At 32.6% G+C, this 14,436-nt stretch overlaps 3 protein-coding genes across 4 annotated transcripts; 1 reads left to right on the forward strand and 2 right to left on the reverse strand.

Moving 5' to 3' along the window:
- The first annotated feature begins 1,449 nt into the window (after positions 1-1,449).
- On the forward strand, positions 1,450-4,246 carry LOC145936645 (protein phosphatase methylesterase 1). Its single transcript, XM_083039024.1, has 8 exons — positions 1,450-1,921; positions 2,041-2,227; positions 2,301-2,410; positions 2,721-2,954; positions 3,144-3,209; positions 3,298-3,626; positions 3,720-3,852; positions 4,029-4,246. Exons 1-8 carry the CDS (start codon positions 1,845-1,847, stop codon positions 4,045-4,047), a joined length of 1,155 nt encoding a protein of 384 aa, XP_082895150.1. The 5' UTR covers positions 1,450-1,844; the 3' UTR covers positions 4,048-4,246.
- A 149-nt stretch (positions 4,247-4,395) lies between these two features.
- LOC145936639 (kelch-like protein 5) lies at positions 4,396-9,076 on the reverse strand. The gene is made up of 10 exons (XM_083039009.1): positions 8,449-9,076; positions 7,896-8,057; positions 7,414-7,727; positions 7,060-7,155; positions 6,796-6,985; positions 6,455-6,679; positions 6,199-6,361; positions 5,698-5,910; positions 5,446-5,617; positions 4,396-5,352 (listed from the first exon to the last, which is right to left on the reverse strand). The coding sequence occupies exons 1-10, from the start codon at positions 8,669-8,671 to the stop codon at positions 5,284-5,286; spliced, it is 1,827 nt and encodes a 608-aa protein (XP_082895135.1). The 5' UTR covers positions 8,672-9,076; the 3' UTR covers positions 4,396-5,283.
- Positions 9,077-9,422: 346 nt separating this feature from the next.
- Positions 9,423-14,198, reverse strand: LOC145936638 (mucolipin-3). Of its 2 annotated transcripts, none has more exons than XM_083039007.1 (4): positions 14,061-14,198; positions 13,685-13,984; positions 12,832-13,120; positions 9,423-12,529 (listed from the first exon to the last, which is right to left on the reverse strand). In XM_083039007.1, the coding sequence occupies exons 2-4, from the start codon at positions 13,837-13,839 to the stop codon at positions 11,063-11,065; spliced, it is 1,911 nt and encodes a 636-aa protein (XP_082895133.1). In that variant the 5' UTR covers positions 13,840-13,984; positions 14,061-14,198; the 3' UTR covers positions 9,423-11,062. The 2 variants fall into 2 exon arrangements, with proteins under 2 accessions (XP_082895133.1, XP_082895134.1); XM_083039008.1 differs by having other exon boundaries at positions 13,685-13,966; positions 14,061-14,194.
- Positions 14,199-14,436: the final 238 nt, after the last annotated feature.

The following is a 14,436-nucleotide window of genomic DNA, read 5'->3' on the forward strand; positions in this document are numbered from 1 at the left end:
TTTTTTAACTTGGTATACATAAAATAAAATTGCGTCGCATAGGGTCAGCGGTAAAAAAGTATCGAGTTCTAATATTTAAAGACGAGCCAAAAATTTATCGATTATACATTTTAATAGTACATTGATTGCAGAATCTTTTGGTACCATGCAGACACCAGCGTACAATTTTTTTAATATGATATACATAAAATAAATATGCGTCGCATAGGGTCAGCCGGAAAATGGTATCAATTTCTAATATTTTAAGACGAGCCAGAAATTCATCGATTATACATTTTAATAGTACATTGATTACAGAATCTTTTGGTACCATGCAGACAGCAACAGAAACGGCAACAGAAACAGCAACAGTACTGGCAACGACAACAGAAACAGCAACAGAACTGGCAATATCAACAGACCTGGCAACAAAAACAGCAACAGAAACAGCAACAGAAACGGCAACGGAAACAGCAACAGAATTGACAACAGAAACAGCAACAGCAACAGAACTGGCAACAGAAACAAAAGCAGAAACGGCAACAGCAACAGAACTGGCTTTCAAATCTCTATTTATTTCTGTGAACCACTATTAAATAGCAGACAAGCTATTGCAGACCTGTAAAAAAAAAACAAAATAGACATTGTTAAATATAAAATGTCTTTTTAATACACACTACACATTGTAAAAATAATACTGCTTACATTGGTAATAATATTGGTAATAAACAATAGCTATTGAGCTATTTGATAAGAAGGATAATTATATTTATTAAAACATACTTCTGTCCTTAAACTATCATTAATTATACGCCATGCAAGAGTAAGTAATTTATCATCTGGTCCCACATCCTGAGTTAATGTTAATAAGGGACGGTATGGTTGATATACTATTAAACAACAATCTGAGTGTTCTAAAAGATAAAATTTACACTCTAAAATATGATTTGTACGATATGGAAATTCTTGTGTATGTATAATTGTTTTCAAAATTATATGGATCTGGCTTCGAAGTACCGCCGGCTCTAAAATGGATCCAGTTAGCGCCACTGTACCAGCTAGAAAAAGCGTTTCTCGAAAAACGGCGGCGTGGCCCCTCTCATTCCTTCTTTCTGCCTATAACCTATTAGTAATAATCAATCACTTCGAGACTTTCGATTATCGATTATTTAGGCTTTAGAAATGGAATGGAAATGGATGGATGGATATGAATAAAGAATTAATTTAAACAAATAATTATATGTATATAAAAATAAATATTTTAATAAGTTCAATAGTTTAATAATTTAATAAATATTTTAATAATTTCAATAATTCTATTTTTATTTTCTTGGCGACTATATATAAAATTATATATATAAATTTTCAAATAGAGTGAAGGAGGGAGCGAATTTGATTGGTTACGCCATGTTGTTTCTGTTATTTTTACATATGTCATGTACATATGCATACATACAAACAGCTTTCTTTATTTAAATACATATTTCTTAATTCTAAGTTAGCTGTTTTTTTTCTTCGAATGCGCTAATAAGATTCTCCCTTTTGCACTGTTGTTGCTAGATGCGAGAGAATCGAATGCAGTATTTAGTAAAAAAAAAACATCTGTGTGTGCGCCATTTGCGGTTCATCTTGTCGATGTGTGATAGCGTGGGATGTGCGTGAGTTTCGCGTTCTTGACAATTCTTTTCGCCGGTGGTATTCGTTAATGTCATATATATCTTCCGCGCTTTTCTTACTCACCACCTCGGTACGCATAACTACATCTTGTGGAGTATTATTTTTGCATATGTGTGGCTGCGAGCATAAATCATAAGCAACATTTCCGATTTCCGATACGGTGCCACTGACGTAAACGCTATATCAACATGTCTGCTCTTCAAAAGTCAATTTTGAAATCCAGGTTACCACCGTCAGCTGTCAAATTTTCAGCATTAAATTCCAGGTTTGTGTAGCTTTTTATGAAATTGTGTACAAGCAAGACTGATTTGTTGAAAGATGGAGTGAAATATATATGTTTTTCGGATTGCTACAAAATCGTATACAAGAGTACTTCTTTTTTAGAATTAATAAGTCAAAATCGCAAAAGAGAGACTACGATCCCGTGCAGTGGAATCCGTACTTTGATCATTCCAAGGATGTGCCAATAGGACAGAATACATTTCATGTTTATATCAAAGGCATTGAAGGACCATTATTAGTTTTATTACACGGTGGTGGTTACAGCGGCTTAACATGGGCAGAACTTACAGTAGGCATCATTTGCAAAAAATTCAATTACACAGTATAAAAAGAAAAAAATTAATACACAGTATGAATTTTAGAAATCCATTATGACAATGGTATCGTGTAGAGTCATGGCCATTGATCTTAGAGGTCATGGAGATACTTACACTACGGATGATGAGGATTTGTCCGCAGATACTTTAGCATTGTGAGTGAGAAATGTACTATATTTGATGTTTTATATTGATTATATAGACTTTTTATACATCTGTATTTTTTAAGTAAAAAAAAGAATGGTTATGTGTGATTGAAATTTGTTAAAAATTCTTTACTATGAATGCAAAGAAAATCATAATATTGTATATATTTATGATCTGAAATTATATGAAGTACAGTATTCAATTTTATTCATTTTATAAATGTTTCACTAGTGCACTTTAATAGTCTTGTAAGTCATTCTATATACAATTTTAAGAAATCTTTTTAATTTTTAATAAATTACTTATCTTTTTAACTAGGGATGTTGCAGCTATTATAGACGCAGTTGCACGTGATACTCCAATAGTTCTTGTCGGCCACAGCATGGGTGGAGCGGTAGCTGTAAAAGCAGCTCCGTTAATTCCAAATTTATATGGATTAGGAGTTATAGATGTTGTAGAGGGTACAGCAATGGATGCATTAGCTTCTATGCAGAGTTTTTTAAGATCTCGACCGTCTAGTTTTAGCACTATATCTCAAGCTATAGAATGGTGGTTAGTATTCAACATATTTTTATTTTTTGTTAATTATTTTATTATAAGTATTAGGTGTTCTTGTTAAATAATTAAATTTGTTGTTTGAAAATAACTGATAACGAAGTAATTAATTTATAATTTTCTACTTTTATATAAAATAGAATAAAGTTCTAAAATAATAATAAACTATCTTTAATCATTTTTCAGTGTTCGTAGTGGACAAATTCGTAATATACAATCTGCAAAGGTCTCGGTTCCTGGACAAATAAAGAAGTTAGTGAGTTTTTAAAAATATTTAAGCTTTTTTAATATTTTTATATTAAAATAAATCGAGTTATGTGCAATACACGTGCCATTTCAGCATTGAAACTAGCAAATTAGCAACTCATGATATTGACTCATTGCCAACCCAATACAACACATGTGAATCTAATCCAGAACCAGTTGTACCACGAGATGATATTATTCAAGAGGAAGAATCATTCAGTATGCCACCACCTGCGTCTTCTGCTATTTCTGCCTCTAACAGGAAATATGTATGGAGAATAGATCTAGCAAAGACAGAACAGCACTGGTTCGGCTGGTTTAAAGGATTATCAACGGCATTCTTGAATGTCCCAGTTCCAAAAATGTTGTTGTTAGCAGGAGTTGATAGACTAGATCGTGAACTTATTGTAGGACAAATGCAAGGTATATTTTCAAATTATTAATAATATAATTATTCAAAATTACGATATAGCTTTTAGTATTTTTTAATAAAATAATTATTTATGAAAAAAATAGGTAAATTCCAAATGCAAGTATTACCTGCTTGTGGACATGCTGTTCACGAAGATGTTCCAGATAAAGTAGCGGAAGCCATCGCTACATTTATGGTCAGACATAAGTTTGCAGAGCCAACCTCGGATTTTCCGCGGTAAGCCAAAATATATTCTCTACTTTCCATATTTAGAATTTAATCACAGATATTTTTTGTAAGATTGTTTTTGAAAAGAGATAAAACACAAGTATTTTCTAGATTTCTAATAATTTTTACAAATTTTTTATTTATAATTTTGTGAGATATGTAATTTGTTATTATGATTGTTTTAGGACTTTCTCGGCTTGTTAAGAAAATAATTAAAAGACTAATGTAATGTAAACTTAAATGATGTGAAGGGTTTTTTTTTTTTAATTAGTTGATATGATCAATCTTATTTATTTTAAGAAAAGTTATAACCACCAAATATAGGAATGTACATCATACATGTGTAAATAAAACATTTAGTTTAATGAGAAAAATAAAATTGTTCTATATATGTAAATTTTCTTCGTTTGTCAATGCTTATCAAACTTTTAATTTTCATGAATTTATTAATGTTATTTTATACACAGATGTTTGAAGTACTTATATCTATAATATTTATTTTTCAGTTTCTCTCACACTTATTTTATATCACTCATTTATAGTAAATATTTATCAATTTATCATACATCTTAGAATACTTTAAAGATATTATAAAAAGCAGTATTACCTGTGTTATATTTTCTGAGAGAGAATTGTTTATATATATATATTCTATTAAAAAACTTTTGGCTTTTTGTCTTTAGATTATAATAGATACACAGATTACACTATAAACATTGTCATTAGTAAAATCATTATTACATTGAAAATTTATATAAAATCACAATAATATGTACAAATTCGTAAATAAGCGCCGAATAAACGTATGGCAATTACAATGATTGGAATCATTTCCTTAATATATATAATATAACAATTAATTCCTAATATATATAATATAACAATACAAAAATGTGTAAAAATCCTATAAAAGTTGTTATATATTATTGTAAGAAGAAATTTAATATTTATTCAGAAATGAAGTTACCTCTATAAAATTGTTCCAGAAAAATAACACTGCAATTAATTTAACATACAATATCACAAGAGAGCAAATTGTGTTATTATTTCTGAAACGTGTAATTTACATATAATTGTGAAAATATAAAATCATATAGAAATAAGTCTTATAGATTGTTGATCGATGATAAGAATGATTTTAAGTTTGTCAAACTTTAATTTTTATGAAGTTATTAATAAAGAATTATTAATTTAGTACACAGACGTTATTTGAAATATCTATAATACTTATTTTATAATACTTATTTTTTTTCTCTCAGCACTTATTTTATATCACTCATATTTCTATAATTCATATAAAAAATTATTCAATAATTTATCTATTAATAATAATTTATCATATATCTTAAAATTCCAAAATATTTATAATAAGCAATATTATCTTTGTTATACTCTGAGAGAAAATAGAATTCACATATATATATTTTCTATTAAAAAACTTTAGATGCTAGTAGCTAAATTTTTAACAACGACGCAAGGTCCCGCGCGGCCAGCTTTAAGAGGAGCAACCTTTAAATATAAACATGTTTAAATTTAACAATATATAAAATGTACATTTAAAATTATTTGTTATTTAATTACAAGAATAATTTATCCACTTACGGGTTCCCATTCATTGGAATGTGGATCGTAGGCTTCTACCAGTGTGAGATATTGCTGACCGTCATATCCTCCCACAGCTATAAGTCGGTCACCTAGCACACACACACCGACCGCATCTCGGGGTACACTCATTGGCGCAACCATTGTCCATGTATCGGTTTTAGGATCATATCTATTGTCATGTTCCATTATGTACTTGAACTTGAGAAATTTTAAATGCACTTAATACATAATGTAATAGTACAGCTTTACCTCTCTACGCAATCAAATCTGCTTGCATTAGGATTACTGGCTGGAGCATCATGACCACCAAGTGCATAAAGACAACCGTTTACTACTCCCACGCCTACACCACCTCGTCTCTTTGACATAGGCGCGCATGGTGTCCATTTATTAGTATGTGGATCGTAGCATTCTACAGTATTTAAACAGGAACTGATATCTCTTCCTCCTACAGCGTATAATCTGTCAAAATGTCATAAAAAAACTGTATTAAGAAATTATCTTAACAATACTTTTTTAATGCTTAAATAATTAAGAAAATTTGCATTGAATAATAAAAAAGATGTAATAATAAAGTTAATTTTTAAAAACTGAGAAATTAATTTTTCGGTTCTAGACTGGTTTTCTTTCTATAATAGAATATCATTTTGGCATATATTTGACAATTTTAAATTAAACATTGAAAAATATCTAAAAAAGCTTTTATTCGATTTTTGAAGGTTCATAATTTATCAATACATCAAAACTTACTTATCATTTAATACAGCTACACCAACTGTAGACCTTTGTATGGACATAGGGCATATCGAACTCCATTGACGTGTTGCTGGATCCCATCTCTCTACTGTATCGAGAAAACTCCAACCATCGTGACCACCAACAGCATACAAGGGTCCACCTAAGACTGCTACTCCTGTATAAGAAATATTAGCAAGTTATTAGTAAGTGAATAAATAAATCATGCTATCGATTTCGCAAATTCTCTCGCAACAATGTGTATATATACCTAAGCCATGACGATGTACATTCATGGGTGGAAGTGTACTCCAGGTAAGAGTGGAAAAATCGAAGCATTCTACCGTGTTTAGCGTTTTTAAACCATCTCTACCGCCTGCAACGATCAATTTCTTATCTACTACTACGGCGCCAAATTGCAATCTTCTACCGCTCATGGCAGCTAGAGATTTCCAAGCGTTGTCGCGCAATGAAAATGCATCTATGGATGTCGCACCTGAAAGTTACGTCGTTTGTTAAAAATTAAACATGACTAAAACAGAATAATATTGATATTATATCATTGCATTTATCTTAATCGCAATATTATAAATAATTTTATATATAAATTACCTTTATTAGCATCCATTCCTCCAACAGCTAACAATGTACCCACAGTAGCTTTTCTTGGTTTTGTTCTTCCTGATTGAAGTAGAGGTCTTCGTTCAGGCAGAAGATGGTACTTTAATGCTTCCATTACTAATTCCTGCGCTATTCTTTGATCTTTAAACATTTCATTGCTCTCAATATTGTCAGCTATAAACTGTTTTAATTTATTAGTTGATCTATACAATATAGTTTTGCTGAGCAAAAATGTTAAGCTGTTGATGAACTTACCGCGGGTGATAATAATGGTAATTTGACTAGACCTAATAATTCACTGGCATCTTTACTTCTATTTTCTGGATCATGCTCCAGCCAAATCATAAGGGCCTAAAATAACATTATAATAATACAATAGCAGTTGTATTCTGTATATTAAGCTTATATATTTTAATTGCATATGTGAATGTTTACTTATAAGTAATTAAAAAAAATATCTATGATTAAAAGCATACCTTATAATCATATAATCATTTTTTAATGTTTTACACAAAAGTTTATTCATTTTCTTAATATGCTAGATTATTTGTTTTGTATTTATAATATTATTTAGATTATAAATAGTTTATATAATGCTTATAGTCTTACATGGAAAATAGTTTCTTCTAAAGGAACATTAAGATCCTCGGATTCAAGTAATTTTGCGACTTCGTTAGCAGATAGGAGTAAAAATTCTTGATTTCTTGTAACTTCCATGAAATGTTTGGTAGTATATGCGTGTGCATGTTCAAATAATTCTGTACAACCCTGTGTATCGGCAAACATTCGTATGCCGAGGCAATTACTTGGATGAAGTTGTTTGATGAGAAATTGACAGCACGCTTTAATAACTGGATTTAATTGTAATAGGCACGCAGTTGCAAGAAGGGTCTCTACACTATCTTCCTGTAACTCTATGCAACCTGCACATAGACAAAAAAGGAATTTTAGGAATTTATTAGGAATTATTAAGATTAGTAAAAATGGCTTAAAAAATTAGAGCTCTTATATATATTATTTTTTTTAATACAATATTATTAATACTTCTAAAAAATGTTCTTTTAGATTAAATATTTCTTAAACAAAATTACCTGTATAACAGTAAAGAACCAGAGCCCACAATGCATCTCCATCTACATGCATTAATTCTATTTCATTTTGTGCTGACTCTCGCAGAGAGCTTGTGAACATGGCAGCAAAATATTCTGAACCAGCACTTAGTACTAATCGATGAGCCGGGACACGTTTATTTCCTAAAGAAAAAGTACAAATTAGAAAATATAATTTAAGATTTATTTAAAATTTAATATTTAAAATTAATATTAAAATAAATATTTCAGATGACATATTGAATATTTTCAAATATAATATAATGCAAAGATATTTTCTCAAATTGAATATGCTTCATTTTCAACTTTTGTAGTTGGAAATTTGGAACAATAGCCACAAATCATATGATATATATTTGATTATTTATTAAAAAGTAAAAAAATATGATTAATATAATAATCATATTCCCTATCTATTAATTGAAACACACATTGATTATTAAATTATTATTAGGTGAATTATTTTAGCAGTTGACAGTTAACGCATCGACCCAGCGCTATCATGCGAAACAAAGCATCGGCCAGGTTCGCTCACCCGCGATCAAGGTGACGTCTGTCAGCTGTTGCTTGTGCAAGTAACTTTCCATCACCCGGAGACTGCTCTCCGCATGCTTGGGCGAAATCGACACGCACGACATCATACTGGAGATGCTATGTTCGCTAGCGTCCTTATCGAGGCCAAGCGGAAATTCCTGTTGCTCGCCTTTGTTGCTCGTGATCCTCGCGGGAGAGCTTCCCGCTACCTTCGACGACGACATGCTCGTTCACTTATCGTCGCGAGAATCGACGATCGGGAGGAACGAAGACCCGGGACACGTCGCTCTTCAGGATACGTCGAGTTGTGCGCGCTGACAATGAGATGTAAACAATAGATCGTGCCTGTCAGTCGCGGTCAATGACCATCCGCAGTCATCCCACGGGTCAGCGCACTCGGCACTGACTGATGCTACGATGCTACTAGGCAGTAATCAGTTGAGATCGAGCATTCGCGCGAAGATAAACAAAGAGCCGAGTGTATACAGCCGCCAGCTGTGAGGATCGCGAAAACGCACGAAGCTTCACGATCCTGCGTTCGCGTCAACTACCCTCTCTCTCTCTCTTTCTCTCTTTGTTTCCCTTCCTCTCCCTTCTCTTCATCAACATGCAATATTGATATCTTTTTATATTGAAATAAAGTACAAAGGAACACCGGGTTGTTTATATGCTTATGCTTTGCGATATTGGAAATATGGAAAATAAAATATTAGTTTCAAAAAAATATTGCAAAATCAAAACTGCAAGATGGGGGTTTTATTTAAGCTGCTTTTTTGCTTTGAAAACTTTGACAATTATTTTTGATACATATATGCGATTTCTTCTTATTTTAGACTGTTAGTTTAGATTTTAGATAATGGAAAAAATTATGAGAACATAGTATACAAGTCACTTTTCAGAGATTTCAAGGCTCTTATTAAAAAGAAATCCTTTAAATAATTACAAAACAGTTGTTATATATTTATTAATACTATATTCAATGGCACAATATTTCTCATTTGAACATTCAAAATAAATTGTTTTCCTTTTAATTACATATGTAAGATATATAAATGCAGAGATAGAGTTAGAAGAATTAGAAAAAAGTAACATTTTTTTTATTGTACTTCAATGTAAATATATAAATATATTTCTTTGGATATATTATATAATGTTGTGTGCTTTTGTACAGGTTTATCTTATGAAAATGCATGCGATATATGTACAAGCACAAATATATAAGATACACTCGATACAAAGACCATGTTCTTTAATATAATATAATATGCATCATATGTAAAAGAGAATATTACAATTAAGTGATTTATAATCGAATAGTTCAGATCATTTGATTATAATTATATATTATATAATCAATTTTATGTGGAAATATATGTTAGCTTGATCATACACTATAAATACATAATAATTCAATTAATATAAATATTTTTTACATAAGTTATATATTATACATATTTTTTTATAACTTTGGTATATAACACTGTATTTTGTGCTTTATGTAACAATGAAGCTGCGACACTTGTACGAAGTTTCTAATCACTTTGCTTTCCTATATTATTTATCGATATTGTGTATATATCATAAAAGCAATGTATATTAATATTATATAGATTCTTTGTAATTTTTTTAAGTATCAGAGATATATTTACGATTATGAAGTACAATAATAAATGTATAGCGTATATGTTACTGTAGACACAAATGTACATTGTATATATTTAAATGAAATACTGTACTTAAATTTTTAACATATTGATAAAATCGTGGTCATGTTCAGCAAAAATCGACATTATATTAGCATTTTATGGCGCACTATCAACAGTCTAAAGTTTTCTGCTGAATGCGTTTGTCTCGTCATTGCTTTGCAATACGTTACGTTTATTATATATATAAATATACTTTATACATTGAAAAAATTACTTGTTTAATCAACATGCTGCAAGTTAAGGAATTATTAGGAGACATTCAGTAGAAAATCTTTTAACTGTTGCAAAATTGCCTTTTCTGCTGCAAATAATTATTTTATATGTATTATAAAAATTAAAGCAGAAGAGAAATTTATACATTTTGTACGTAATAAAATAAAGATTTTTTAAAAATATTACATATTGGGATTAAACTTAGGTGGCAGTAACAGAAATACATAGCTGCGTACATGCAATGTTTGCTACAAACCAATGTGAAAATATTTCGTCTATATATTTGATTGCATCAACATCAATTAGAGCTGATCTCTTTCCGATCGTTACTTGGTAACTTGCTTCTTTTTTATTATAAGAAAAATCGAAATTAGCAATATAGAAGCTAATATATTTTTAATATAACTTTGTTATACAAAATAATTAGTTATTTTCTCACTCTTAAAGAAAAATTTTTTCTAACATTTACAATTTCCTTTAGAAATATAATTTCTTATGTAAGTTAAATAGAGAGATGCACGAATAATTGTGTACGACTGTAAAATCACATTATATTTAACTTTTCCTTTTTCAGAAAGAAAAAAAAAAATTGTCGATTAAAATTATTAAACCGAAAATGTTGATGCAACCGCCCTAGTGTCGTATCGCGCATCTATAGTTGCGCCGTAATATCTCCAGGTACTTTCCATTAATGCACTAGACGCAGATACCTCCATCGTACACTTGTTCCGATTTGGTCGAGGAATCCGTGACCGATTCCGAGAAAGATCCGTAAAAGGGCCTTTTTCGACAACAGCAAAATCGATCGAATAGCTCCGTCAGATCGCTCCTTTCGGAATCATCCCTGAAGATGCCGCTTGACGCTTCTTCCGTGCACGGAGCTATAAACGTTTGCAGATCGTTTTTCGGAAAGCCCTCGCGATAGTAAATCTTGATTGTATCGTACGCGTCCATTATCACAGAAATGAACAGACTTAAGACGACATAAATGTACAACGAAATGAACGAGTATAAATAGATTCTACAGAACCACCACACTACTACTGATGCTTTGGAAGACGTGATGGAAAATGTGGCAAACATGTCATCACCGTTGATCAACGCAAACAAGCACTCGGAGGTCGTCGCGAGGGAACGAAATTTCAAGTTATATGGACCGAGCACCAGCCAACCGCAGAATACAAAACCAGCGTAAATGAGGATTGCACATATCAGGAATCTTGCTACCTTCGGCGTCGCTTTTTTCAGGGTCAAAATGACGACGTTGTACGTCTTGAAGAAGCCGAGATAGCGCAGCAAGCCAAACCATACCAACAGATTGCCGGTACCGAGACATATGCTGCAGATATTCCAGTGATCGCTCTCGGAATGTTTCCGTTCAATTTGCTCCTTCATGATTGTGCCAATAATGATCAATAGATCGGCGACGATGATCATAATGTACCAGAAATTTAAAAATTCCAGTCGGCCTTCGAAGCTCAATGTCGTGCCGTACGTCTTCTTGAAGAAGTTAATTGTCTCGACATTCAGCAGCTGCGCTCTGTATATCGCTCGCGAACACAACATCAAAGAGATCGCGCAGATTGTTATTACAAGTAAATTTAGCAGAGTTCTCAATGCAGATTCGATGCGATTATCCGTGATATAGCGGGTGTCGCCTTTGCACTGCAATTTCCTAGCCTCGGCGTCTAACGAGAGCAACATCTGTCCATCGAAATCGCGGTTGTCGAAGTCGATCTTGATGTTGAAACGATAACAAGCGGGCGACGTCATCGGTCCGGCCGCTTTCAGGTTTATCGTCTTTAGAGCAAACTTGAGATGGGCGCGAACTAATGCGGAAAACTTAACGGTAATGTTTCTATCCTGCAGAAAATTGTGCGATGATTTAAATGTGTCGAAAACTTCAAGACTGATGTTCACGCAAGTCTGCACAATATTGCTGTTGAACACGTAACTCTCGTTGAAACCGAATATAGTGCCTTCCTTGTACTGATAAAGGCATAAAATTACAGGCCCGACGGAATTGTCCTCGTCGATGTAGGAGTACGAGCCAATGGCATCGTCGACGTTGTAGTAGCCGTGCAGAGCATAATCGATGGCTTTGTAAAAATTGCTTCGTTTGTAAATGGCTAATGGTCCCGTCGCAGGTGGATATGCAGGTACCTAAAACGTCATTCACAAGCATTATAGCATGAGAAATAATGAGCAAAGTGAAGAATTCATTTCGCATTACACTGTAATTGCAATAACAGGTACAATAATATCTAAACGTTATCGAATAAGAGGTAAAATAGTCAAAAAATGCGATGATTACTTAGATTACATTTAATTAAGAATTCTTAAAACATACTATATGATTAAAATATAGTTTTTTTTAATACTATTTTTGTTATTTTATTTTCATAGCATCAAGAAATGAAAGTATCATTTAGATTTCTAGGTATGTAAACAAAGAAACTGTATACCTCTTGCGTAGAGTCCCATCCCATCAAAAAGAGATGGGAGAATGTGATTCGGTTGTCCCAAGTATAATTCACATGCATGTAATTATTGTGTGCAAATAAACAGAGTTGTACAGTCACAAGGATAATCTTGACGACCTGGACGACGAATTTGTATGGGAAACGTCGTTTCGCCTGCCACTTCTCAATTGGATTCATAAAAAAGAATCGTAGTTTGCGACGCATTTTATCCTCCGCAAGAGTAGTGAGACTTGGACAAGTTTTGCATTCCATTGGAGTAGAATGATTTTGCCTATAATATATAATAATTGATTGTAGTAGATTTATCTATATTATTTTATATCATGGAATTCTTTTTATATAATATAATATAATATTAGCATTAAATTATTTTAAATCACGCAAATAAAATAATAATCAAAAGAATATATAATATATGAATTATATAGAATTAAAAACCTTATTTATATTTTAATTGATAATTATGTAAAAAAAACACAATCGATGATTTTTACATTTTCGTTTAATCACATCAAACAAATAATCTTTTTCGAGTTTTCCAACAGCACGCTATCTATCAAGCATGGTCATTGTCAATAGATTATCGGAACAAAATTAATTGAGGAAACACAGTCGAGCGCTATCAATACTTACTATATATTTTAACATGAGCGAGCAGAGTCCACTTGGTCGAACCACAACAAAGAAACGTAACGACACCAAGAGTGCCACATAAAGAGACGCGTATAATTCGTTTAATTATCGACGTGATTTGACTGTTCTCGCGATAATTATGTATACCCACAATCTCCGATCGGCAAATAATTTCGATAAGCGCGCTCGTTTATGCACAAACCTCGGTTCGTTGACTTCGTTCAGCAACGCGTTCTCGCTGGTGATATCGTCCTCGCTTTCGTCGCCGTTACTCCACATGCGACTTTGTAGATTGTTTCCCACCGAGGTATCCTCGTGCTGGACTCTCTTGCATACTTTTGTCGGGCTTTCCTCCATCCTTTAGGAGTCCGATGTATCAACGAAATACGATACGCAGGCTCGGGTAAAATGTCAACAAACGATCAGCCTCCTATCCCGCAGAGTCGTCGTCGTCCCACTTTCCGACTGGCGATGAGACATCCAGCTGTTCACATGCGTGGATCTATGCGTGAGAGAACTATATTTTACAGCACACATCGGATGCAATTAGGTTAGATTAAGCGTTAAATATCACGTACCGGAGCGGAGCGCGCAGTTGATGACAGATGCGATAATCCCAAATTATCAGCCATTGCACGCCATCCAACTCGATGCACGAACCGAGCTCGACTGACGTCAACGTGCGCCACTGATTGGCTGTCAGCGGTGGAAGGAAACGTGACGTCAGGAGACGTGACGCAGCAATGATGTCAGACGGAGGAATTTTACTGCACATGCGCAGTAGTCAGATAACTTTCAGTAGCGTATATACTAAGGGTATCCTCGGGCCCACATAATTATGGGAAAGAAATAGGAAATGTTTTCTGAAACATTAATAAATTCCATTATTATTTTAAATTGCAGAATTTATGTTTAGGCTCATTAGGGAATATTAACATGTAGTATTATAATATT

This window comes from Prenolepis imparis, unplaced genomic scaffold (genome assembly GCF_030444845.1).
Source record: "Prenolepis imparis isolate NDT839.2.m4 unplaced genomic scaffold, iyPreImpa1.0 SCAF_5, whole genome shotgun sequence".
NCBI classification, from domain to species: domain Eukaryota; kingdom Metazoa; phylum Arthropoda; class Insecta; order Hymenoptera; family Formicidae; genus Prenolepis; species Prenolepis imparis.